This window comes from Galeopterus variegatus, unplaced genomic scaffold, assembly GCF_000696425.1.
Source record: "Galeopterus variegatus unplaced genomic scaffold, G_variegatus-3.0.2 Scaffold466, whole genome shotgun sequence".
Taxonomy (NCBI): domain Eukaryota; kingdom Metazoa; phylum Chordata; class Mammalia; order Dermoptera; family Cynocephalidae; genus Galeopterus; species Galeopterus variegatus.
The window spans coordinates 368,947-394,892 of record NW_007726577.1 but is presented as its reverse complement, the minus strand read 5'-3'; the positions used below and the strand labels follow the sequence as shown (position 1 = coordinate 394,892).

Sequence of the window (25,946 nt, the reverse complement as noted above, 5' to 3'; positions counted from 1 at the left end):
CTTCTTTTATTTATTTATTTATTTATTTATTTATTTATTTATTTATTTATTTATTTATTTATTGTCCTTTCTGAGACCAGCCGCACCGCGCTCAGCCAGTGAGCACTGTGAGCGCACCGGTCATCCCTATATAGGATCCGAACCCGCGGCGGGAGCGCTGCTGCACTCCCAGCGCCGCACTCTCCCGAGTGCGCCACAGGCTCGGCCCAGAAAGCAATCTTTCTTTCATTTCTTTTCTTGGCTGAAGATACCACAGACCAACAGTCTGTTTCCAATGGCTCCTCAATTTTTGTTTCTCTGAAAGAGTAACGTTCCCAAAAGCAAGCAGAGACGGTGCAATCTCTCTTTCAAAAAACCCAAGCTCTCGCCTAGGTGGCCCTGGAACCTCCTATACATCACACCTTTAACTCCAGTGGCAGCCACCAGTATATACGTCAAGTCCATACATGTTACTGCTTCTCCAGAAAAAAAAGGAGTGACTTCTGGTATAGGCTTAGCCCTTCAGTGAAGCAAAATTTCCATCTTGGAGATTTATAAATCCATCCTCACCCCAGATGGCCTCTGGCACTCACTATGAATGCTTCAGATTCAGGACACAGGGGCCAGGGAACCGCAGCAAATCTGGGGACAGACAGACTTGAGAGACCTGCAGGGAGGGAACAGGTCATGGGCAGGAACAGCCCAGGGGTCCTTGTCTTGTTCCCACCCAGCATCAGCCTACCAGGATTACCTAGGCTCGGCTTCCTTATCAATAGCTCTCCCCTTATGAGAGGAGCTAGTCACATGTGGAGCAGGTCTAGAGTAGTAAGAAGAATGCTGGGTGAAAACCAACACACCATGGATGCCCATGAGGCGTCCCCAGAATCAAGGATCTAGGACAGGGCAAGGCAAATAGTCACTACAAAAGGGACAGCCTGGGGCACCTGCACCCTCTCCTCATATGCTACCAAACTGGCTACAAGCCTGGGGCTTTCGAGGCTCCCTATTTCTGAAAGCACTGTTCTATGGAGAGGATCACTTGCCGCGTTCCTGGTGTACTCTGTTTCAACGTAGTTTTTGAATCTGGACAGATTCAAAGCTGTTTCTCTTTTGGATCTGTACTGCCATTAGAGGTAATGTGTCCTGCCTCAAATTCTTGTCCTGTGGCCTACCACTGCTATTTGGAGTTTCCCTGTTGTGGATACAAAGTTGAGAGAGTCTTCTGTTAACCAATAACACCAGGAAGGTATAGCAGCTAGAATCTAGTGCCTAGCTAGCCCTTGGAAGAGAAGCACCCTACCTCCCTCTTTTCTATTACAGAGGATAAGCGGAGCTAAGAACTGGGAATGCCTCTGCCTCGCACACAGGCCCAACGGCCTTCTTTGTGATCACACAGACTAAGGTTGACCAGCACCGGTTCCAGGTGGGCCCCAGGCAAATCTCAAAATAGGAGAAGTTGGTGTCATTCTAAGTACCCACAAAGCCACAGCCTTGAAGGACAAACCAAGACAACACAGCAATAGCAAGGCACAGACACCGGACTCCATAGCAGCACACAAAGCATCTGAGGGTGGAGAGGGAATGGTGCACGGTGCACGTGGCACAATGACCGTCTGGTGATTACCTGGCAAACTCTGCGGGATATGGGTGGGCATGGCAGCGTGTGGGAGAGGCGCTGCGTGGGGTGGGCTGGAGTGCAAGCCAGCCAGAAGACCTGAGAGGAAACAAGGGAGGGGAGAAAAGAACAAAACGCACACATTGAAGACGGGACAGGAAAGCAGCTCCAGCAGTCAAGAGCCCCAGACGACCTGCCACATCCGTCTGGGCACCAAACCCAAAGGGGAGGGGGCTCAGCATGGTCCCAGAGATGTTCCCCACAGTCACACATCAAACACAAACACAGGAACCACAGCATGCAGCAAGAGAAAGACCCTCAGTCAAGCCTGGAGGCTCCCACAGTGACAGAGCAGGAGAGCAGCACTCACTGTGGTTGATGCCATGGTGGAACGTGCCGGGGACAGGGCCTGTGACAATGGCGTCCTTGGAGACCCCTGCTTTGGCAGAGGAGTCTGCACTAAAGGAGAGCACGTGGACAGGAATCGGGACAGTGATTCCCAGCGAGGTGGAGTTCATGGCCCCGGGCAGCTTCGGGCTGCTGGCCTTGTAGGGTGAAGACAGCAGGTTCAAGGGGGTGGAGCTGGTCAGCAGCACGGCCCCACTTGTTCCTTTCTGGGGAGGAAACACAGCCACGAGGTCAGAGGCTGGCCCTGCTCACGCCCACTTGCAAGCCGAACCTGTAACATACAGGATGGGCACACGGGCGCATGTCAACTGCTCTCGGGAAGGCACCCTCCTCCCTCCCCTGTAGCCCAAAGAAAGAATGAGGACAGTTCCATGAGCCCATGTGGAAGGCTTTCCGGGGTACATAATTTTAAAAAGCAGGATATTAAATATGCTTTCTTGGTGAAGAAAGGGAAGAATATCGTTATGTAGATATCCATAAATGTAGGTATTTACAAGTATACGTATGTGTATATACTTACACATACACGTGTATATATATGTGTGTGTTAAATACATGTATTAATCTTTCTTTTTAAAAACAAACAGGAGCACTGGCTGGTTAGGTCAGTTGCAAACAGCGTACTATAACTCCAAGGTCAAGGGTTCGGATCCCCATAACAGCCAGCCAAAAAAAAAGAAATTAAATTAAAAAAAGAAACAGGAAGGGGCCGGCCCGGTGGCGCACTGGATAGTGCACCGCTTAGGAGGCGCGGCAGCGCTGCCGCCCGAGGGTTCGGATCCCACATACAGACCGGCTCCCGCTCACTGGCTGAGCGAGGCGTGGGAGCAACACCGAGGTTTGCAATCCCGTTGCCGGTCCCTGGTCCGGTACGGGGGCAACACCGAGGGTTGCAATCCGTTGCCGGACACGGAAAAATAAGACAAAAAGACAAAAAAAAAAAACAAAAACAAAAACAAACAGGAACACTGGCTGGTTAGGTCAGTTGCAAACAGCGTACTATAACTCCAAGGTCAAGGGTTCGGATCCCCATAACAGCCAGCCAAAAAAAAAGAAATTAAATTAAAAAAAGAAACAGGAAGGGGCCGGCCCGATGGCGCACTGGATAGTGCACCGCTTGGGAAGCGCGGCGGCGCTCCCGCCCGAGGGTTCGGATCCCACATACAGACCGGTTCCCGCTCACTGGCTGAGCGAGGCGCGGGAGCAACACCGAGGGTTGCAATCCCGTTGCCGGTCCCCAGATTTAAATATACAAATGAAACTTTCAAAAAATGGAATCTACAGTTTGTGAGATAAAAAAAAAAAAAAAAAAAAAAAAAAAAAAAAAAAAAAGAAACAGGAAAAATAAACCGGAAACAAAGGAACAGTTACCTTTCAGGGTGGTGGGGACAGGGAAGAGGGAATGAGACCGCTTTGAACAGCCCTCTCTACAGCTTTGTCTTTGCAATCACATAGTTGTTTTATATATTGGAAAAATAAAAGGAAAAGCATGCTCTCTCCCATTTCCCCAAGCTATGTCCAACTTCCTGTAACTACACCCATGCAGGACTCAGTAACTACTGGACTCTGTCAAATCACCTTTGTCTGACCTGCAGAGTCCTTCAAAAACCAATCAGAGAATCAACTTAGAAGGTCCTGCTATGGCTGGGGCAGAAACACCTCCACCTAACTGTGACCTGACAGGTGATGGCATTCCCACCTGTTTTGGGAGAGATGGACAGGTGGGAGGTCCCAGAAGGCAAGCTCTGTGGTTCACTCTGTGCCTCAGAGACCCAGCCTCCCTACAGGCATGGCACTGAGTGTCCTTTCACTCCATCTGCCCTCCTAGGGAGAAGGTTCAGGCTATCTTGGGCTTCCTGCCACCAGAAAAGGAAACACCTGAGAGCAGGAAACCCAGTCCTCCTTCCAACACCTGAGCTCTCTGTTCCTGCCTGGCCTTCAGTCTCAGATGTCACTCTCTGCCCAGTGCAGGGCCAGGCAAGCATGTTGTCCCCAAGGCACCTGCAGACAGAGTGGGCTGCTCCACTGGGATACTTACTGGCAGGGAGGTAGATGATGTCACACTACTAACCGCAGGGGGCTTCAGGGACGAAGTCAGTAACTTTGCCACTCCCTGGGTCCCACCACCAGAATCTCCATTTGGACCACCCGGAGGGGCCACCAGGGTCAGCTTCTGGGAAACAGGTGGTTTTTTCACGGCTGAGCTTGGAATGGGGCGGCTGGCAGACTGTCCTGTGGAGGGAGGCTGTATGCCGGGGAGCAGGCTCCCAGAAGCAGAGCTCTGGCCTGGTGTTCCTCCAGAGGACGAACTACCAGAAGAAACCCCATGTTTGGAGACAGAGCCAGCAAAGGGACTGTTCCTGTAAGATGGCCCTGCAGAGCTGGCTGAATGCTGTTTTGCTGGGTGGCTGAGAGAAGCAGAGGATGAGGCTGGGGTCTTATGAGAGCTGTTGCTGGAGGATGGTGAGCCTCCTGAGGAGGCCGGCATAGAGGGGTGGAAGCCCTGGCCTTTGGCTGCTGTCTTCACTAGCTGCAGCGGGGGACGAAGACACTGCGAGGAGGGAGCCTTTGGGCCTTGGAGCTTATTGACAAACAGAGATGGGGGGGTGAAGTTCTTCTGCTGCTGAGTGCCTGCATGAAAGACTTTGACTTGGGGGCCAGGCACAGGAGCTGCCACCTGGGACCCATGAGATGTCCGAGGCAGACCATGGTGCTTAGCTTTGGAATGGTGCACTTCTGGGAGGCTTGTGCTGAGGGGAGCCTGGCAGGATAGCTCTTTGTAGCCAGAAGTTTCTGTTTTTTTCTCCTGAGAGGACTGTCCCAATGCCAGAGCCTGTTCAGCCAGAAAATTGAGGGGTGACTGCAGAGAACTAGTGGGCGGTGGAGCAGAAGAGTTGGGCTTTGCAAAGTTCCTCTTTTCTTCTGTACATAAAACACCTGTGACTTTTTCTGCAGGCGCTTTTGAGGGTGCAGGCAGTATGAATTCTGAGCTCCCAGCTGCTCTGCTGTTCAACGTGGCCAGTTCCTTGGACACGGCTTCCACTGAGGAGGCTGGATTATGGATCAAGTCTTCATCCAGTGAGTCCTCCAGGTTGACAGGAGCAGGGTTATCAAGGCTGCCAGACGCCTGGGATGGGAGCTCCCTATTGGCAGCCCCAATGCTCAGGCCTCCTCCCTGGTGTTCTGAGGGTAAAGCAATGGGGCCACCAATCTGTCCTGATGGGACAGAAACCTTCTTATCAGGCTTAGTAGATGATTCCTAAAGGAAAGCAGAGATGCTGGTGTTTAGAAATGTCCAAAGATGTCAACATGGGCCTGTTGTGGGGACATAAACATGAGAACCAGAGTTGCAAACAACTAGGCCTTCCCATGTAACCACAAAAGAAGGGGCGGAAGACAGCAGGTGCCGCGCCTTCCTTCACTTTGAAGGCTGTAACTTAAGCACCCTCTGTTACACGTCAGCTGCTCAGGCTGGCTTTACTGCAGCATGCACTGTTGCTAAGTACATGTACACCCACAGGGGAACTTTCCTTCTCTCTGTTTCTGAAAAAGTACAAGACTTGCACAGAGACAACCTGCCTATAGACATTCACACTGCTTCGGAGTGCTCCTAGCTGCCATCAGACTAATGTACAGCCTGAGAATTACCTTCAATTAGTTTTCTTTCTCTCTTTGGCTTTTCCCATCACCTACCTCCTCAGTCTGGGTTCAAAAGAAAAATTTTTTTCATGGGAGTAGGAAGAGAACTATCCCATCACTCCCACATGCATGGTGCTTGATGCAGTTCTTAGATATGGGTAAGGGGACTACCAAGCTTCAATAACTGGTAAACATTTTGCTAAATAGCAATTTTCCCTACATCAAGAGATTTCTGCAAGATCTAAGATAGTTTCCCCAGTCTCTAGTCTCCAACCACTGTACTCCACTTCACTTCTGCCAGGTAACCCAACAAAGCCACCTTTCCTTTCTGCTGTGGCTTTGGCTACTGCTGCTGCTCTGGCCACACTGCACTTGGCCATGCTTGTACTTCTTCCATACAAAGACAATCTTCACACTGTAATAACCTCACACCTACAGGGGCTCTTCATTCCTCAGAGGGCTGCCATCAGGACCCCACTTAAAACCACAACACAACAGCCCCACAAACTGGGCCAGCTGGGTACTGTTTTGTAGAAGGGGTTATGTGGCCCAGCTCAGGTCCTTGCCCTGGTACAATTTTAAGAGTGCCATCCTGAATAGCTGTCCCCAGACCAGCAAAGCTTAACAAGCTGCAGTGGTAACTTCATAGATTCCTGAGCACGGCTGCAGGCAGATGAGGACAGCTGGCCCATGACCTAAGCAGGCTGACTCACCTTCACCTTGACTTTAGAAGGGGCCATTACTTTCTTCTTGGCCCTGTTCAAAGGAATGAACACAGAAAAGGGTTAGAGGATATCCACAAGAAGAGATAAAAACAAAAGTAGTCCTGAGAAGTGAAAACACCAGGACACTCACAAAATGGATGTCAGGTGTCCATGGCCTCGTCTGCTCTCCTTAAACAGAGTCCTGAAAAAAACAGAGAACACTGGGCATTTGCATATGACCCTGAAAGCCAGGACTCCGCTTCCAGAGCTTGTCTAGTGTCCCTGGTTCTCTGGCCCTTACTAATCAAATGTGAGTTGACTGGTGAGCTGAATTCCTGGTGTTCTGAGGATCTAGTGACCACACTGGCCGCCCAAAAGCCAAGACCCTGGGATTTACCAAGAAAAGCTATGGCTCTGCCCCAAACTCCTCATAGCGATGCTATCCCCAAAGGCAGCAGCACTTTCCTTACTGCCTATTCTCATCTCTTGCAAGAATAAAATGTGGAGCGTCCCACAACAAGTCTTTTTCCAGAGAAACTCATAAAAAAATTTTTCTTTACACAAGTCTAACCAGAAAGGAGAAAGAGCAATTCCAAAGGCTCCATGATTTGTCCAAACCACATATGAATCAGGCCCAATTAAGGAAACCAGTTCCAGCTGAATTTCTCTGTCCCATGTACAGCAGACATACACCATTCATGGGAAGTGACATCATACAAAGTAGCCTCTGAGATGGTAGCTTAGCAGTTAAGAGTGCCCAATCAGGAGTTAGCCCTGCTACTTGCAAAAGAGACTTCTTTAGGAATATCAGAAGTATCCAAGATGAATCCATCTCTCTACTCCCAGTAGGAACCATTACGTCAAAAGAGGAAAGTGCATACTGAGATGGGAAGAGCGGAGAGCCAATCCAGAACTGAAGCATCACAAAGAATGACAAAGACAAAACCCACAGGTAACTCTCTTCCTCTAGGGAAAACCAGGAAGACTCCTTCGTAGCTACCAGTATGTCACCCAGTTACGCAGGTGAGATCAGAATTGAGACAACTAGACAGTGACTCCTAAGGGCAGGAACCTGGTGGCCTGGCACGAAAGCCAAACTCACGTATTTCTTACTGCATGACCATCCCATCTCATCACACCGGCCCTCACCTGGCCTGCATCCAGCCTTTGGGCCAGAGAGGCTTGACCTCCGCATCCAGGAAGGCCTTCACGCAGTCCTCCCAAGCCTGGGCCCTGTTGTTCCTCTCCAGATCCAGGCTCTCCAACTTGCTCTTCACCACTTGGCACAGCAGCTCCCTGAGGAGCAGGCAGAGATCAGAAACTTCAAACTACCCCAAATGCTTCAAGGTTTCAATCATGTGCTTTCACCAGCCCTGATGAAAATGAATGATCCTAATCTTCATCAGCAATACAGGGACATGCTTGGACACTGGCCCCACAAACCCTCCAATGAGGCAAAGTCCCAGTCTGGGCACACCTGATTTCATCATTCCACTGGAATTTCTTCCGGGGTCCCATTATCCTCCTACCACCCTTTTCCTCATCATCATCTTCATCAGAACAAATCCGTTCTCTCTGCTCCTTGTCTTTCTCCTCTTCCAGCATCCTATAGAATGAACAGAATTGAATGGGACCCTGCCCCCATTATTCTCCTTCCCCTGCTGCCCCTTCTTCCCCTGCACAACTGGGACTTCTAAGATAAAAAGGTGAAAACGCTGCAGAAGAACCAAGAGTTTCATCTGGAAATGTAAGTAGATGCTGAGAAAGGTAAAGGGAAGAAAAGCAGCAGGAATACAACGCCACTTGAGCGCGAAGGACACACTTACTTGGCGACTTTGGCTTGCGTGTGTGCCTGGCATTCATCCTGGTACTTGGCCATCTGCTCTGGCATTGCCCTGCCGATGGCCTCCTTGAGCTTTTGGAGAGGTTCCTTCAGACGCCCCCCCTGCAGAGAGCAGGACACAGCACAAGTCCGGTTTACGCACTGCTCTTACACCAGGGATGCATGACAGGGATCATTAAAAGGAGGCAGTGCAGCCACAAATGTGGCACCTACAAAGACTCATCACCTGTCAGCTGGGCCCCAAAGCCAAGGGGTCCACTCCAAGGTCACCCACCTGCTCACAGAGGTGAAGCTTTCGAGCACGTTTGACCAGAGTGTCCTTGCTGCAGGGCAGGAATGAAGCGAGATAGGCATATACCCCAGAACGGATCTGGCTACTCAGTTCCCGAGTTTGCACCTCTATGCTGAAGAACAGAACAGAGTCATCAACAGCCTGTGGCTCACTCCAACTTCTCTCTTCATTAGGTCGCCCTACATGGAGAGAAAAGCTAGGAGCCAAAAGCAGGCCAAATCTTATCTTATTGGTCACATGATGTAACTGAGTGACCAAGGCAACAGATCTTCAGCAATCAACAAACAACTCACAAACCTGCTGGCCTTGGCTAGGTAAAGTGGGTCAAGGCTCTCAGGTCAAGGACAAGACCAAGTCAAAGGTGGTCAAGAAAACAGAGCCCAAGTCAACAAGCTCTGAAGTACTAGATTTCATAACCAAAGAAAACATGAAAGCTTTCAAAGTGGAAAGAGGCTGACAGGAAATACTTTCAGCGGCGTTTTTTTTTTTTTTCCAGTTCCTGGTTCTATTCATGATTATGAGGCCAGGGAAATCCTCACCCCTCCAGTTTCCCCACTTAGATAATAAGAAAAATATTTCTCTTCAATGCCTTGAGCTTTCTGTATCTGGCAAGCTCATGCAGGTTCCTTGTCAACACAAACCTCTCATCCATGCTGACCCTCATGTGCTCTCTGCAGCCCATGCTTCCTTACCCAAGTGGCCAATCAGATCCTGGCCAGACAAAGCCATTTGCTAGAACATTCCCAAGTCTTAATAACTGTTCTTACATCTGCAAAATCCTCAGTTGTTAAGCAACAAGCTTCCTCTGCTACATAATGCAACCAGGAAAAAAACTGTAAAGCTGGGGGTCCAGACACAAGGAATCTGGTTTAGGTTTGTATGTTTGGTCTTTTGCTTTTTAATCCAATTCATGGTGTGGTGTCTCAGAGGTCCCGGGGCTTGGGAGAAGTGTTACGGGAGGATGCACATGGGCACTGAGAGCAAAAGAGAAAGAGCAGGGGCACTGAGGGGCACCTGATGCAGAGCAGGTCCCCGAGGCTACCAAGGTGTCTCTCATTCCTCTTCGTTCTAAAAGACAGACAAGCAGCACCTTTTCTCTTCTCATCTCACATTTGCCAAGAAATTCTCTTCCAACAGGCCATGGCTATTACATGCCGTGTTTTAATAATGCCTGCTGCCTGAGGTTAGTAAGGTCAATCATTTCTGGAGACATATATTCAGTGTCCCTGTTTTGTTTTTTTAATAGAACCACCACCATAAAACCACATTAATCCAATTCTTTTATCTCATTGGTGGTCACCTTTATGCAGTTCAATTGTACTCCCATTCTCCCCTGGACTGCTCCACCCAGGCACAGTAATAGCAGATACAAACGAACAAGTGATACTCACTCTAACAGGATGCCATTAATATCCTCGGTGAAGAACTTCTGTCTGCTCTCTCCCTCAGCAGCTCTGGCAGCCTGGTTCACAGCAGACAGTAACAGCTGTTAGTGCACTCTCCCCACACGACCCTCACACTCACCCACAGGCACAAGCCCCTGTCAATAAAATCCTCACTACCACCTTCTCAACTCTGTCCTAATCCCAGATTAAGTTCACTTGCGATCAATATTCTCTTTTGAATGCTGCTGCAGCATCTGTAGACTGTCTATCCTTCCCAAGACTTCAAATAAATCACATAAAATAAAATTACACAGTCAAGGCAATCATGATGCATTTGAACAGAGGCCAATTCACCAGCTATCTAACTTCTCTGTCCAGACCCTATTATCTACATTGTAAATTGGGATTTCCATACATCTACAGTACAAAAACAATCAAGAACTTCAACAAACCTACAAAAATTAAAGGCCTTGTACCCACCAAAAAAAAAAATAATAAAAATAATAATGTGTAGCTTTAGCATTTAAGGACATTAAAATTCTTTGAAAATTCATAATCTCCTTACGATATGTCACAAACTCTCTACCACCTAGACTATTTGAATAACTAACACATCATACATTAACAGAAGATTATAGGAGTTTTCTGTAGTCTCCTTTTGCTTTCCATGAGAAAACAGCTAACACCCCAGACAGCAAGCCTGGAGATCCCTGAAGCACCCATAGCAGGCAGCCGAGACACTGACAGCAGAAGTCAGAAAAGCAAACCCTGCAAAAGTCTGAACCAGGAGTTCTCACACTTGGCTGCACACAGGGATTACCTGGGCAGCAATCCCCACCTCAGACCAATCAGATCATAATCTCTGGAGATGAGGATCAGGAATGTGTACTCTTCAAAATGGTCCCATCCATCAGTACTCTTTAAAAGTAACACTAGTGAATCTAATGTGCAGAGAGTGTTGAGAACCACTGATCTAAATCCAAGAGTTGCTGGTCTGAAATAAAATTTCTGAAATCAGACTTGATATATAATAATGATGGCAAACAAGGGCAACAGGATGACTATCTGGAAGGGAGGGATAAATTCTAATCAACCCTCTGAAACTGGAGATACTGCTAACCCCCTTCCATCTTCCTCTGCCCTCAATTGCCTTCCTCTCACTGCATCCTGTGGGGCCCCTTCCAACCTCTCTGCCCCATCGGTCTTCTCCATTAGCTCCTTTGCTGTAGAAGGACCACCAAGGTTTTATCTACAATCCACATCTCCCAACAACTACTTTCCCCTTCACAGCTTCGAAATAACACATGCACAAGTAGGTCCCTCAAATCCAAAACTCTAAGCCCTAAACTCTCTTTTCTAAGCTCTGGACCAGGATTTCCAATTACTTCTGTGAATGGATGACCCTCTGGTATGCAAATTCAGCTTATCCAGAACTAGACCCACAGCTACTGCTCTTCCTCCTGTGTTCCCCACTTCTAATAACCACACTCCAGCCTTCTTCAATTCTTCCACTCCTTTCCCTAGGACTGTTCAGAGGCTCTTGCCAAGCTGAGAATCAAACCCAAACTCCTTCACATGGCATTTGGGATCCTCCAGCATCTGGCCCCAGCCATCCACTCCAGCTCCCATCTCCTACTACATTCTGGGGGATCCCCCATCCAACAATTCACCCATCCTCTGCTCTGCACCCTGCCTTACTATAAGGCCACCTTCTTCATGAGGCCATCCAAGCCTGTGAAAGCCAGCCCCATTCCTATGTAACCCCACAGGGCTTTTCTTTTACCTCCTGAAGTGTGGCTGTCCACCTGACCATCTATTTTGCCATCCAAACATCACAGAACTGATTTCATTCTGCTTTGTCCTACAGTCCACTGTTTACATGTCTATTGGTTCATTTACATAACAAGCTCATTAAAGACAAGAACCGAACCTCATTCATCAGTATATTTCCCACAGCTGTCTACCAAATAATATAGTAAATGTCAGCTGAATGAATGGGTGATTGAACAAATGAACAGGTATCACTATAAAGAAGGCAAACTAAAGGGAGAAAAGCTTAATACTGAGCAACCAAAAATAACTTGGAGAAGATATGCAAAATTCAAGCTTCTGAAGACCCTTGGCTGGAGGACAGCCCAGAGGCCTGCGATGAAAGGGGTGAGCATGTGGACAAAGGAAGAAAGAAAGGGCATGACTTTTAACCCGTCCACGTACAGACTTCTTATACTTTCAGAAGTACTCAGAATCCTACCTTGGCACTTTTAAGATACTGAAATTATAATAGTTTGAGAGAAGATAAAAACTGAGTCACTCTTATGCTTAAGCTTACACTGATAGTTCTAAGATCCAGAAGTACCCTCACATTAATTCAATCTAATTACTTCAATACGTATTCCAAATGCCCCGCTGTCAGACCCATCAACAGCTTAAGTTTCCAATCAAATTTTTTTACATAGCTATTTCTCCAGTATCTCAGAAGCTTTCTGCCTATATAATCTTTTTTTTTTCTTCTTTTTGCCTATATGATCTTTAATAAGATTTTGTTGTTCTTTTTTTCCTGAAGCCTTTTGAATTACATAGACAATGTCTCTCACGGTCTGGTTTTATACTGAAGATAACTAGTCAAGTGCTGCATTTTTAAGTGTATCTAATTAAAAGAGCAATTGAATATACTCATATATCTGATAGTCTTCCAGAAACAAATGAGGTCCCTCACTCTTAAGAAGAGGCACTCTTGCCCCAAGAGTTGTATAAATTAATCAATCCTAAATGAACTAGGAAATGAAGTTGAATCAAACACCCCAATCATGCTGATTTGCCGTAGTCCCATCAGCTTCTTAATGGGCTGTTGTATTTATTAAACAAAAAAACACCTGTAGCCTCTCAGCACCTGGCTCAGTATCTTATATACTGTACCTGTTTTTGCTGAATAGAATGAAATATGGCATAATTCTTTTTTAAAAAGATAAAACAAGTTGGGTTTTTTTCTACCTTATTTTCTTTGGATCCGTCTCTCCTTGGACTTCCTGTAGCAAGGGTCTTAACCCTATAGGAAGGTAGAGTAATGGAGTAGAGAAGTGGGTGACATAGGATCTCTGTTTTTTTTCTTAGTATTGTCTCCATTTTATGTTTGGGATCTGTTTCTTTTCTTAGTACTTGTCCCCATTTTATGTTTGACCGAAATAGACCTAGGTCATCTATACGGACCATGCTGAGTAGCTACCAAACTACATCTGGGGCGTCCAACCTGACCCTTCTCAGCACCTGTATATTCCAAAAACTGAGACAAAAGACGCAATCAATGCATACTGAGAGAAGACAGGGGGAGGCCATTGAATCACTGGATTCCCTGGGGTCCATGAAAATATACAGTACAAGTGAGGGAGGAATGGGACAACAGGAGAAGAAAACAGTAAGCGTGGCATGGGCATTCCCCAAGGCATCCCTCTTGGAGTACCTCTTTAACATACGTAAGTTTTCAAAGATATTTTTTCAAGTTTTAAGTATCACATCTAGTTAGAAGATAAATCTAATTCTTGCTTCCCACAAAGAAAATGTTTCTTCTTCAGGGATCAATACACACACATTGGATTAGAATCTGTTATGTACTATGGTGGGCTGCAAAACAGGACCACACATTCCTCCCACAGAGAGATGCCTTCTAGCTCCCCCACCCTTGAATGTGGGCTGCTCTTGAGACTCACTCCAACCAAGAGTGTGGTGAAAGTGAGGTGATACCATACAACCAGCCGCTAAAACTAAAGTTCAAGGGCCCTGAAGCTTCCACCTTTGCCCTCTTGAGATGTTGCCCTGAGACCACCAAGCCCTGAAGAAACCCAGTACAAAAGACTAGAGGAGAGAGGGGTCCCACCAGCACCTGGCTAATGCCAGCTGAATGCAGCTGCAATTGTACACCCAGGTAGGATCAGCCAACCCACAGAATCGGGAGAAATGAATTGCTGTGTGAAGCCAACGTTTTGGGGTAGTTTATCAGACAGCAATAGAAACTGATACATGTATCTCCTAGGGCCAAGATTTTAAATCTAACCAATCTTCTTATAAAAATAAAGGAAAGAGGTAAAAAAAAAAAAAACCAAGAGGAGTTAAAAATAAAGTGAGAAATGCATAACACTGCTAATGTTACAGTTATATATATTGAGTTTAATTTAAATTTAAAAAATGCAATGTCCATTTCAAAGCCTTGGACAGGGCTCCTTATTAAGTATCCAAATACCCATGTGTGGCTTTTGGAATTATATGCAATTTTTGTGTACAAATGCATTCTTTCCCTGGGAACACTATCTTTCTCAGTAGATTCTCAATAGGGTCTAGTGGTCCAGAGCCCTCAGGCACACGTGCGCAGGGCCCCGGTCACAATGGAGCACCTGAAGACCCTTTGGAATGGCATTAAGTAACCTTCTAAAATAAGCCTTCTTTTTAATGCAACCATTAAAAGTGATGAGGGCTTTAAAATAATATTTATTAAGTGAAAAAAGCAGGAAACAATTATTCACAACTCTAATTACAACTGCATGAAAACATATACACAGAGGCTAGAAAGGAATGCAAATTGAAATCATTTTTAGCTTGGCAGATGAGAACTCCCACACTTTCCACCCCATTTCCCAAAGTTGCTTAATGCTAAGAGAAAGGACAGGTAAAGACTAAAGTTTCAACTTCACACCTGAACACTGCATTTTCAAACCAGAACATCAACCTCTCCTAATCACCATCTCCCCACCAGGACCCAGGCCCACCTTGTCTATGGGATCCCGAACCTCATCTCTGTCATGCCCAAGAGCTAGCTGAGACGTGGCAATCACTGAGGAGGGACAGCTTGCCATGAGGGTGTCCAGCCAGGGAGGATTTCTCCTACTACAGCCCAACACTGTTTCAGGTTATGCCACTTCATTTCCATTAAACTGCTCCCTAGCTTTCTCAAGAAAGTGAAATAGTTATCAGACTACAACACAACCTATGATGGGAGTGGGGACACATCCAAGAATTCTGTTTTAACTTTTCTCCAAAAAAATAAAAAACCAAACAACTGGTTACGTCACAGAGACCTTACTTAACTTACTTAACAAGACTTTCAGAAGCTACAAAACAATCTTGATTACAAACCAGAGGACTGAAATGAACAAGGAGTAATGTTTTTTAATGTGAATTCTGAGAGCAAATATAGGACAGTGCTCAAACATGCCAAGTTCAACTCCTTCCACCTCAATATCATATTAAGATATACTCTGAATCTCTGACATGACACAATTGATTTAAATTACATTCAAAAAGAATACTTATGTCCAACACTGCACACAAGCTAACAAGGATGAACTAGAGATGTGACTAAGATATTTATTTTGTATATTGTGTTCAAATATTCTTTGGAAGTAAGAAAATCATTTGTAGCAGTAGTTCACATTTTACCCCGGCCCTAAAACACAAGAGATATTATACATAACAGTGATTCTGAAATGCTTTGAGAATCACTGATTTAAAACTTGTAGCTATAGAGTATAAATGCCACTGGAGCTGCATCACAAGCCATGATGCCTAAGGTAAAACGTTATTTTACCTGAAAGGTCAATGTCATCATAACTAACAATCTATGCTTGCTTTATAGTTAGTAACACATTACTGAATTGACAGTTCTTAGCGCTTAGGGATCAATTCCCAGTCACTGGAGGAAAACAGCTATGGCTGCTACATTCTGAAGGCTGTTGCTATGTTTTTAATGGGGCATGGACAGCATCTGAGGCTAAGCTCCTTTTTATTTATCACAATTGAGGCATTCCTGTGGTCACTACCTAGCGCTGCTGATATGCAATTCCAGGGAGCAACTGAAACACAGTGGCAAGTGAGCATGGACTCTGTGCAACTCACACATGGGCAAACACTTGTGAATTTCTAAAACTTCAGAAGAATACTAAGATGAATCTCTGCCTCACTGCCTGCTGCCAACTTCAGTGTCAGTTTATCACACAAAAGGAAAGACACTGTGTGTGGGAAAGAAATTAACAAGCAGAAAATGGGAAGAGAGAAAAATCTCCCTAGAAAAATGTAAATTTTCTAGAAGTGAAGGAACCAAGGCAGGCCTTAAAATGCCTGATGGGCAAAGCTGACACTGTTTCCTCACTCAGGATGAGAAGAGAGCTTGGAAAACGCTTACACTTCAACTGCCAACTCACTAAGGGTTTCTCTGGGCATCAAACTTCACGCTGCACAGAACCAACGTCAATCTGCCCGAGTCACTTCCAGGAAAGCCCGGCCACAGTGTCACCATACCTGAGCCAGCTCCTTAACGCGCTTCTCCAGGGGTGCTGGCAGGCCTTCGGGGAGGGAAGAGGGCTGCCTGAATTCCTGGTCCAATCCCACCCCAAGGGAATCGCTTCCATCTTCCATATCATGGAAGGGGCTTCCTTCTGGAGACTCACTGAGCAGCTGCTCCAAGTCCAAATCAGTCAGTGAGTCCATGACAGTGGCCGCCTGGAGCAAGTCATTGTCGGAAGTGGAGCCGAAGAGTGAGAGCAAGGGGTCGGAGGTACCCTCCAATTCCCGCAAGCCCTGGGCTTCCGCTGATGAGACTACTATAGGCTTATGCTCCTCCTCCCTCTTTTTCTGAGCCTCTTTCTCCTTCTGAAATTTCTTTAGCATCTCTTTAACACTTAAAGCCCCAGAATATTTCTTTTTCTTCTTCTCCTTACTGGCATTGAGGGCTGTAAAGCTGCAAACAAGAGGGAAGCCGGTTACTCAGGCTGCAGGACACCTCAAAAGGGCAACTCCAGAGGCCTTCACCCCTGCTCCCAGGGCAATGGTCTCCAGGAGAGCCTCAGTCACAGTCCACCCTGTTATTATTCCTCCCTCCTCTTGGCATATGGAGCTGTTCTTGCTGAGACCAAAGCTTGAGAGTTAATACACGTTAGCAACACAGTATCACATAATGCTAAATATCCGATGGGTCTTTAAAAACCACTGCCAGGCTGAAATAAAAGGTTGCAAAAAAAAGTGTGGGGGCAGGGGGAAGCAAGAAAAGTATTTCAGAGGAAGCAGGAGCAGCAGAGAACAGCAGCAACTTGGAAGAGCAGCTAGGGTAAGACCGTGTGAGGAGGAAGCATGGCCACAGAAGACAAGAACAGCAAAGACAGAAGAACTGGGGCAGAGAGCAGCGCCAAGAGAACAAGAAACATCAGCAGTCACACAGTGACAGAAATAGCTGCCGACACTGACAGTGGAACGGAGAAAACCCTGGCTATCTGACTGACACACAGAGATGTGAGCGTCTGCCTGTGCCCATCATGGCACTGTAGGAGGCGTGAGGGAGAATGGGAGGGCCAGGCCCTGCTGCCTCTTCTGAAGCTGTGGGGAGGAGGGTGAGTCAGCTCCCAGTGTCTTGCCCTAACGGTTCAGACTTTATCCTCGCAAAGAAGCTGCTGCCTCTCACCCGGCTTTGGAAAACTTGGACTTTTTCGATTTCTTCTCCTTGTCATAAGTGTCATCTTTTTTCTTCTTCTTTATCTTCTCACCACCTTCCTTCAACTTCCGCTTCTGAGAATTAAAGACAAGGCACAGTTACACAGCTCCCTAACTCAGGGAGCAAGTGCACTACACAGCACTGGCCTTGCTCCACCCAGGGCACATCCTGAGACCTGGCTTATTTCTTATTTCCTTCATGAGCAAAAGCTCTCAGATCACTCCCTGGACCACAAACCCGCAGCATTCTCACCGACAGTGTCTCCTGGAAACACCCAGGGCTGAGGCAACAGAGGCCATTCTGGAATCTGAAACTTTTCTAGTTTGAAATGAGCTGTATATGGACCCTACCTCTCACTAAACATACAAGCGGTGGTAGACAGATTTTAAAATACACTTCATTCATTCTCCTTAAGACTGACTTGTTTCCCACAGGGGTGTCAGCCCTGGGAACTGAAGTCCTCTGCATGTCCACAGAAGAGATTCAGCAAGGGTGGTGCACACTCCCTCACTCTGCACCCTTCACTGCTCTCATTCCCACCGAGGCCACCTTGGGAAATGACACCTGCTGAAATGTCACGTGATGTGGACACGATGACCGAGAACTGAAGAGAGCCCACCATGTTCCTGTCACTTCGTCATGGCACACAGGCAAGAGGCAAGCTGTCCACCTCGGCACAGTTCTGCCTTTCCACCAGCCTCCTGAGCCATCCCAAACCGTCGCATGTTCTGGAGAGTCACCTACTGATCTTATTAGGTCACATCAATAAGCATTTCTGAAATCTGAAAGCAAGCAGCTCTAACCTTTGGAGATTTTTTCTTCTTCTCTTTAATGAAGTCATCCTCAGATTCTGATGCTTGTCTAAACTGCAAGGTTCCCGAGTTAATGTAAAATCCTCCATACTTTGTAGTCAAAGAAGCAGGAACAAGCTCATCATACTGAAGAGGGGAAACAATCAATCAGCTCTAAGTTCTGCTTCTATAGCCCAAAGGTGCAAGGCGGGTCTCCAGAGAGATGTGACTATATTCCTCTGTTACACTTCAGACAGCATGCTAAGACTTCCTTCTGGCCAATCATAAACATGTGGGCTACAAGGTATTTTGGACAGATCTGGTCATCTTTTCGTAAAAGGGAACTACTGCCCAGGTCAAGGATGCCACTTCCTCTCATCGGTCCTGCTCTTTTCATGCTAAGAAGAGAGCACACCCACTCTGGCCCCACCCTCAGCCTCCCCGCCATTATCAGTAGCAGCTAAGGGATGGTGGTTCTGATATCACACTGTTATTAACTGCTTACCGCCTCAGAGTTATCGATGAAGGAATCAGATTCATCATAACCATACCCCATATCAATCAAGTCCTGTATTCGGTCTTTTCTACGTTTCTTTCCACCCTAAAATTTAAAAGCAGTAGGTCACATGCTTTTTGATAAAAACACAGAATTAACTGTTGCCTTCATCAGCTAGTGATTAAAGGTTGTAAAGCACCGGAAGAGTCTTGAAGTCACACATTCTCACAACTCACAGACGCACCACAAAACACACTTCCCTAAAGAGCTTTTAAAACAGGATAGACCTGTATCTGCATAAAATGGCCTAAGATAGAAGAAAGAACTAAATGGCTTCTTATGCTTCATACCAAAATATCTCTTTGAAGGCAGGTAACAGGCCCTTCTCATTCATTCTTCCATTAGCTCCACACACTAGCTCCTGCCACGTGCATTTTCTGTACCTGAATGCACTTGTTTAATAACTGCACTCTTCCAGATCAGTGTTGATTATATGATAATCCACTAAAGGAACATGGAAGTGTCTGGACCTCTCCCACCTAATGAGGTTATTTTGTTGCCCAAAAGTGAAATCTTACATATTTTTCTTCAAATTTCCGTGCAAGGGCCTCCACCTTATGCCTTTCCTTTTCTTCATCATTGAAAGGATCTGAGAGATCTTTCTTCTGTAAAGAGACCATTCCACAAAAAATAGAAAAAGTCACAAAAAATTCCCACAGTCCTATTCACAGAATCTTCACTGATTACCCAATGCCTATAAACTGCATAATACAAACAATGGTTTTCAGAAAAGATGGGGTAAAATACATGCTACTATCCCATCAGTGTCCATCTTAATTGTTTAAAAAGTAAAATTTCTGTGAATGGAATTCAACAAAACTTGATGAAATGCCTAGAGTTGCCCACCATAGCACTAGGAACTGTAGGGCTCCAAATATGGAAAAGGGCCTTGGGGATGCTCAATCTCTATAGAACTGTATTTAATATAATTGATTTCCTTTGTAACCCTAAAATGCATTTTATACATTTAAAAACATTCTAAAAGGGGTCCATAGTCTTCACCAGACTTCCAAAATAGTCAGCAGCTCAAGGAGGTGAAGAGCCCACTGAAAGCGGTCTAAGTCCCCAAGAGCTGCTCTGCCTCACTGTTAAGTAAAGCAGCCTGAGTTTGCACTTGTCTCAGTGCTTCCAAAGTCAAACCCACGTGTCTTTAAGGGTCTGTCATTCCTTCTTGTCCTCCCAATCCCAACACTCACTCCAAATATTTTCGTGCTATCTTCCAAAGTTCATTTCTATATTATAAGCTTATTCTTGCATTTTTCTCATAAGTAAAATTTCCAGAGTTGGGCCTTAAGCTTCCTGAATAAGGAATCTTAATTTTAATAAGACTCCTGTACCAAATATGCTTAAGGGTTTAGAGTAGACCAAAAACACTAAGGGTTAGATGCTTGTTTGAAAATAAAACTCTCTTATCTCAGCCTCTCATCTCTGCCTGCTGAAATCCCACCCACCCATTAAATGTCAGTTAAATGGTTTCTGGTATATACATATGATGGGATTTTATAGAACACAGACATAATGTACATACCACAAATGGGTAATCTTTAAAACATGCCTATCTGCATCTTTTCATTTTTCTGCAATGGTCACATATAACTTGAGTGGTTAAAATAATTTTAATAATCCCACTAATACTGAGCAGCGTTGGATTCAACGTGTACTCTTTAATGCCTTGTAAACAGAAGTCTTCTGATAACTACAATTTCCTGACTGCAAGAAGGTGCAGCTTTGTCTAAATATGGCATCCAGAATGTAAACTCTCCTCTGTCCAAGCCCTCCAGGGCTTGTATTTATACCAGACATAACAATGAACACATTGTAACTTCTGTTACCTGTGCTGTTGGTACAATTCTCCTAAAACATCTGCAAGACTACAAGTTCCTTTGAGACTGGTACAACATCTTCTCCACTTGTATATGGTCATCAGTGCCTAGCACAGTGCCTTCATGTTGTAAGAAACATATGCTAAGTGAATGCAGAAATGTGTCCCATTATATTGTACTTTTAACACTGCAGAGTAGAGTCACAACAATTCAGGACTTGAAGTTCAGGAATGAATACCCTGAAATTTGACCCAAAGTTCTCTGCGCATGTTCAATACATTTTTCTGTAATGGAGAAAGGCATTCAGATGCCCCAAAAAAGGTGAAATCAGAGCACTAGAGTTCTAATTTCAGTTGACCTATTGATTCAGTTTGAGCCCATAAATAAATACCTTGACCAATCCCTGCAACTGTCTCTTACTCTCAAGGAAGAGGAAATCCCTTTTTCACTTTGAAAAGGGGATTGTGAACAGATTTGAAATTATTTTTTCTTATCCTGTCCTCCGGCTCCCATACAACAGGTTGACCATCAGAACAGGCTCAGTGGCTTCCATTCAGCCAATCGGATCTCAATCAAGGAAACACCTTATCTGAGCAAAGAAAAGTGCATAATCCTTTTAACCAAACGGCACACCATGAATGAGACTGACTGAGCACGCAGCACTGAGGCACCCTGTAGAAATGTCACCAACATGGTGTCACCCCACCTTCAAACACCCTGTGATCCAGGCACTAGCCTCATCCCCATTTTGCTAAAAGCCACCCTAGAGACTAGAATGCTGCAAGTGTAGGGCCCTACTTACCTTTTCCTCATAGCCTACTATAGGGCACAGGTATACAGTAGGTATTTAAAAATGTCTTTCATCTAGCTCCTACTCATACCATATGATTCTACCTACATAAAACACAAAAATATGTAAAGCTGATCTAAACTGTAAGAAATCGGGACAGTGGTTGACCATGAGAGTTGGGTAGTGTCCTTGGAGGGCAGGAGGAGGCTTTCTGGTGTCCTGGTAAATTTTATATTTGGTGTTCTAGGTGTAATCTACCTGGACATGCTGAGTTTGCGAAAATCAATCAAGCTGTATATTTACCATATGTGTACTTTTCTTATGTACATAATTCAATTAGAAAGTTTATAAAAAATTTTTAAATGTTAATAAATTGCTAAAAGAACAGTAATAGGTGAAGCTGGGTAATGGGCACGTGTCCGCTGCTTATACTATGTTCTCTTATTCTGTGCATGTTTGAAAGTTCCATACTAAAGAGTAAAACAGGGCTGGCTGGTTAGCTCAGTAGGTTTCAGGGTGGTGTTACAACACCAAGGTTAAGGATTTGGATCCCTGTACTGGTCAGCTGTCAAAAAAATAAAATAAAATAAATAAAAAGTAAAACAAATCTGCCAGGAAAATAAAAAAGATCATTTGAAAAACATTTAAGAAATCAAACTGATTTTCAAACACCCTGAAGATCACAACCCAATTCTGGCAAAAAAAAAAAAAAGTAAAAACTTTTTTTAAAAAAGGGGGGCAGGGTCGGCCCGTGGCTCACTTGGGAGAGTGTGTTGCTGATGACACCAAGGCCACGGGTTCAGATCCCTATATAGGGATGGCCAGTTAGCTCACTTGGAGAGCGTGTTGCTGACAACACCAAGTCAAGAGTTGGGATCCCCTTACCGGTCATCTTTTTTTTTCTTTTTTTTTAAGGGGGGGCAGAAATAGGTTTCTATCTGTCCAGGTAAAGAGAACTACCCAGAATATTACTGTGTTTAGAAGAGATCTTTTGTCTGCCCTTAGACAAGGCAGAGAGCAAGATTCCAGCACTGGAACAGTAAGGGACTTGTCTCATTTACATGTGACATCTATAACCTTGGCATGTAAAACTCTGTTGCCTTTATTCATATTAATTAGCCATAATTCAGAATAGCCTTGGGTGTGACATACATTTTTCTCTAGCATAAATCAGGGGAATGGCTCTAGAAAGAATTCTCTGCCTTCACGCCTAGAGGCAAGAGCAGCAAATCTTGTGCATGCTTTGGAAGAGTGACATGATCCTGGGGCAGCCCCAGCCTTTCTAGTCTTGCTTCCCTGCTACAGAAGTCCAATGTGCACACACTGACATCTGCACATTAGGTCTGTAGAGTGACTCTGGGGACACTGGAGTGTACCTTGTCTCCGGGTTGAAGACTTTTCACCTTCCCTCGTATATTCTTCACCAATTCTGGGTAGAAGAACTCTGGGCAGCGTTTGTGATCTGGTTCAAAGAGGGTGAGTGTAATCCGAACAGCTGCCGCCGCCGGCTCACACTCCTGATGCTGTTCTGCTCCCCCGACCTCCTCTTTCCGGGACTTCTTCAAAAATGCAGGATTCAGAGAACCTGGGAGAGAGGTGAACTGGACCCTGTGGGGCTCCGACATGGCTACCAACAAGTCTTAGCGGGTGTCACTGCATGGCTTCTGTCAATATTGAAAAGAAGGGCCAGGTCAAACCAAGATGACAAAAATGATTTTCCTGTTCAATTATACGGATTTAAGTTTTAATCAAGAGGAATCAACTGTTAAATTTATTTTAATTGCCATTTATTACTTTTTTCTGCTTAAATAATATTCATCTTAAGTATAATTTTTTTCATAAATATATAACAATCACCCCAAATCCCCATCATTCAGAGATAATCATTGTTTAGCATACTTCCTTCCAGTCTTTTTTTCTATAAGCCTACACTAGATTCTTGACCTTAGAGAACCCCCTCCTTTTTTTTTTTAATGGAGATCCAAACCCTTAACCCTGGTGTTATACAACCACGTCCTAACCAACTGAGCTAACTGGCCAGCTCTAAGAACCCATGTTGACAGAGACTTAGGAATCCTCAAAATTACAAAACCACTAAAGAATATAATTATTTTCCATTTATTTATCCAACACTTTTTTTTTTCTGGCTGAGAAAAACCTCTTTTTTTAAGACCTCTTTATTTTCATCACCAGCAGTTTACTTTCACTTGGAGCCAATCTTCACAATGACAAAGCTTTCATCAGCTCACAGAAGGTACTGCCTGCCTGGGACAGTAAAAAAACAATGTCTCAGGAGGAGTGTGGCTAAGCTCACTCTCTAACAGAGTTACATGCTTCTATACACCAGCCTGTCACCACCCAAATACTGCCTCAGCAAAGTAAAATTATTGCATGACACCAGACCTTCAAAGTTGTTTGGGAATGGTCAAAACAAATTTTGAACTCTAGAATTCCAAGGGTTTACATAATATGAACATGAAAATACATGTGAGATACACATATACACATAATTGTACACCACGTAACAATGTTTCAGTCAACAGTGGACCTCATAGATGGTAGTCCCATGAGATTATAATGGAGCTGGAAAAACTCTATGCCTAGTGACTTCATAGCCATTGTAACATTGTAGCGCAATTAGTTCTTAAAATATAGTGTAGCCTCCTAAGTGTAAACTGTTTACAGTCTATGGTAGTGTACAGTAATGTCCTAGGCTTTCACATTCACTCACTGACTCACCCAGAACAACTTTCAGTCCTGCAAGCTCCAATCATAGTAAGTGCCCTATACAGGTATACCACTTTTTATCTTTTATACCTTATTTTTACTGTATCTTTTCTATGTTTAGATACACAAATGCCATTGTGTTACAATTGCCTACCGTATTCAATACAATAACACGCTGTATAGGTTTGTAGCCTAGGAGCAATAGGCTATACCACATAGCCTAGGTGTGTAGTACACTCTACCACCTAGGTTTGTATAAGCACGCTATGATGTTTGCACAATGACAAAATCACCTGACACCCCACTTCACAGAACGCATCCCTGTCCTTAAGCAATGCACAACTATGTAAGCTTCATGTAATTCTGTGACCTTTTAAAAACTCACCAGCTAGTGTGAACTTTCTACTGTATCAATAAATAAAAGATACTCATTGCAGCCATGTTTGTATAAAGAAAAATGATGGAAACAACTGAATACCCAGCAATCAGGGAATGGTTGAAGAGATGGTGACCTTTTTTTATTGATTTGTAAGGGCACTTGATGTTACAGATAAATTATAAATATCTCTCTCATAAGTGCTTTTTCCTGCTCCGTTATTTACTGTTCAATTTTGTTGAGAGTGAGATGTGATGAAAAAATTTTTAACTTTTTATGCAGTCAAAACTAGGCTATTTTCCAGTATAATACTTTCCCTCTTTTGGGGGGGTGGCTGGTTGGTACAGGGATCAAACCCTGGAAGGTGTTATTTAACCATGCTCTAACCAGCTAAGCTAATAGGCCAGCCCCTTCCCCCCGTTTCTTTTATGCCTAGAATGTCCTTCTCTAACCAGATCTTAATGCAACAATTTACCTATGCAGTCTTTTATAGCTATACTTTTCACATATAACTCTTTAACCCAGGTTGAATTTACCATGCTATAAGGTATGAGGAGTGGCTTTAACTTAGTTTCTTCCCAGCATCAATCACAAAATAATCTTTCTTTCCCCTGCTGATTTGACATATATAGTAACATCTTAGCTATCTTAAGGTTTATTTGTGAAATTCATGTGTTATATTAATCTAGTATTTAAGAGATTCTTTCACCAGTACAACACTGTCTTGAAAATTTAAGATATATTTTAATGTCCTAAATTAAAAGGTCATCTTTATCATTCTTTAAAAAATACTTGTATATCTGCCAGCTGCAAATAAATAAATAAATAAATAATACTACTTGGCTATTCCAGCTTGTTTACTATTTCAGATTAATTTTAGAATCATTTTGGCAAGTTCCCCCAAAAAGCTCACCGCATTTTGACTGTAAATTAATCACACATTTAATTAATTCAGGAAGATCTGCATATACCATATATATCCATAAAACGTGTATGTGTAAATATCCAGTATTCATTCTTTCCATTATGACCATAAAATTGTGAACTATGATATCAGATAAACAAGTAAAATATTTTAAAATGAAGAGTTAAAATTAACTCCTTTAAATGTATATATGTATCAAATGAACAAATGACAAATAAAAAAGTAGGATAAAAAAACAACTCCAAGGGCCGGCCCGGTGGTGCACTGGATGGGTGCGCCGCTTGGGAAGTGCGGCGGCGCTCCCGCCCGAGGGTTCGGATCCCACATACAGACCGGTTCCCGCTCACTGGCTGAGCGAGGGGCGGGCGCAGCACCGAGGGTTGCAATCCCGTTGCCGGTCCCGGTCCGGTATGGGCACGACACTGAGGGTTGTGGTCCGTTGCCGGACACGAAAAAAGACAAAAAGGAAAAAAAAAAAAAAAAACTCCAATCAGGCAGCAAAGTGATCAGCAGCAAAACAGGTTGGTGGTGCAAAGACCACATACTACTATCAAGCACTAAGATGCTGAAAAAGGTTCCCCTAAAAAAAAACCTCTAAGGCTCTCAGGACATTTGTGACGGA

General features: G+C 44.6%; 1 protein-coding gene across 2 annotated transcripts in view; it reads right to left on the bottom strand.

Annotated features, from left to right (window-relative positions):
* Nucleotides 1-25,946, bottom strand: part of UBN1 (ubinuclein 1) — a 31,637-nt gene that overhangs the window by 2,993 nt on the left and 2,698 nt on the right. The window contains exons 2-17 of one of the 2 annotated variants that reach the window (XM_008569118.1): nt 22,673-22,960; nt 19,202-19,288; nt 18,633-18,728; nt 18,140-18,274; nt 17,307-17,410; nt 16,151-16,589; nt 9,872-9,942; nt 8,463-8,592; nt 8,172-8,290; nt 7,823-7,951; nt 7,495-7,641; nt 6,497-6,547; nt 6,355-6,397; nt 4,041-5,261; nt 1,965-2,208; nt 1,604-1,693 (exon numbers count right to left, since the gene is read on the bottom strand). In XM_008569118.1, the coding sequence (XP_008567340.1) occupies nt 1,604-1,693; nt 1,965-2,208; nt 4,041-5,261; nt 6,355-6,397; nt 6,497-6,547; nt 7,495-7,641; nt 7,823-7,951; nt 8,172-8,290; nt 8,463-8,592; nt 9,872-9,942; nt 16,151-16,589; nt 17,307-17,410; nt 18,140-18,274; nt 18,633-18,728; nt 19,202-19,288; nt 22,673-22,921 (3,355 nt within the window). In that variant the 5' untranslated portion in view covers nt 22,922-22,960. The remainder of the gene's footprint in view (nt 1-1,603; nt 1,694-1,964; nt 2,209-4,040; nt 5,262-6,354; nt 6,398-6,496; nt 6,548-7,494; nt 7,642-7,822; nt 7,952-8,171; nt 8,291-8,462; nt 8,593-9,871; nt 9,943-16,150; nt 16,590-17,306; nt 17,411-18,139; nt 18,275-18,632; nt 18,729-19,201; nt 19,289-22,672; nt 22,961-25,946) is intronic. The other variant, XM_008569119.1, reaches the window with a different exon arrangement.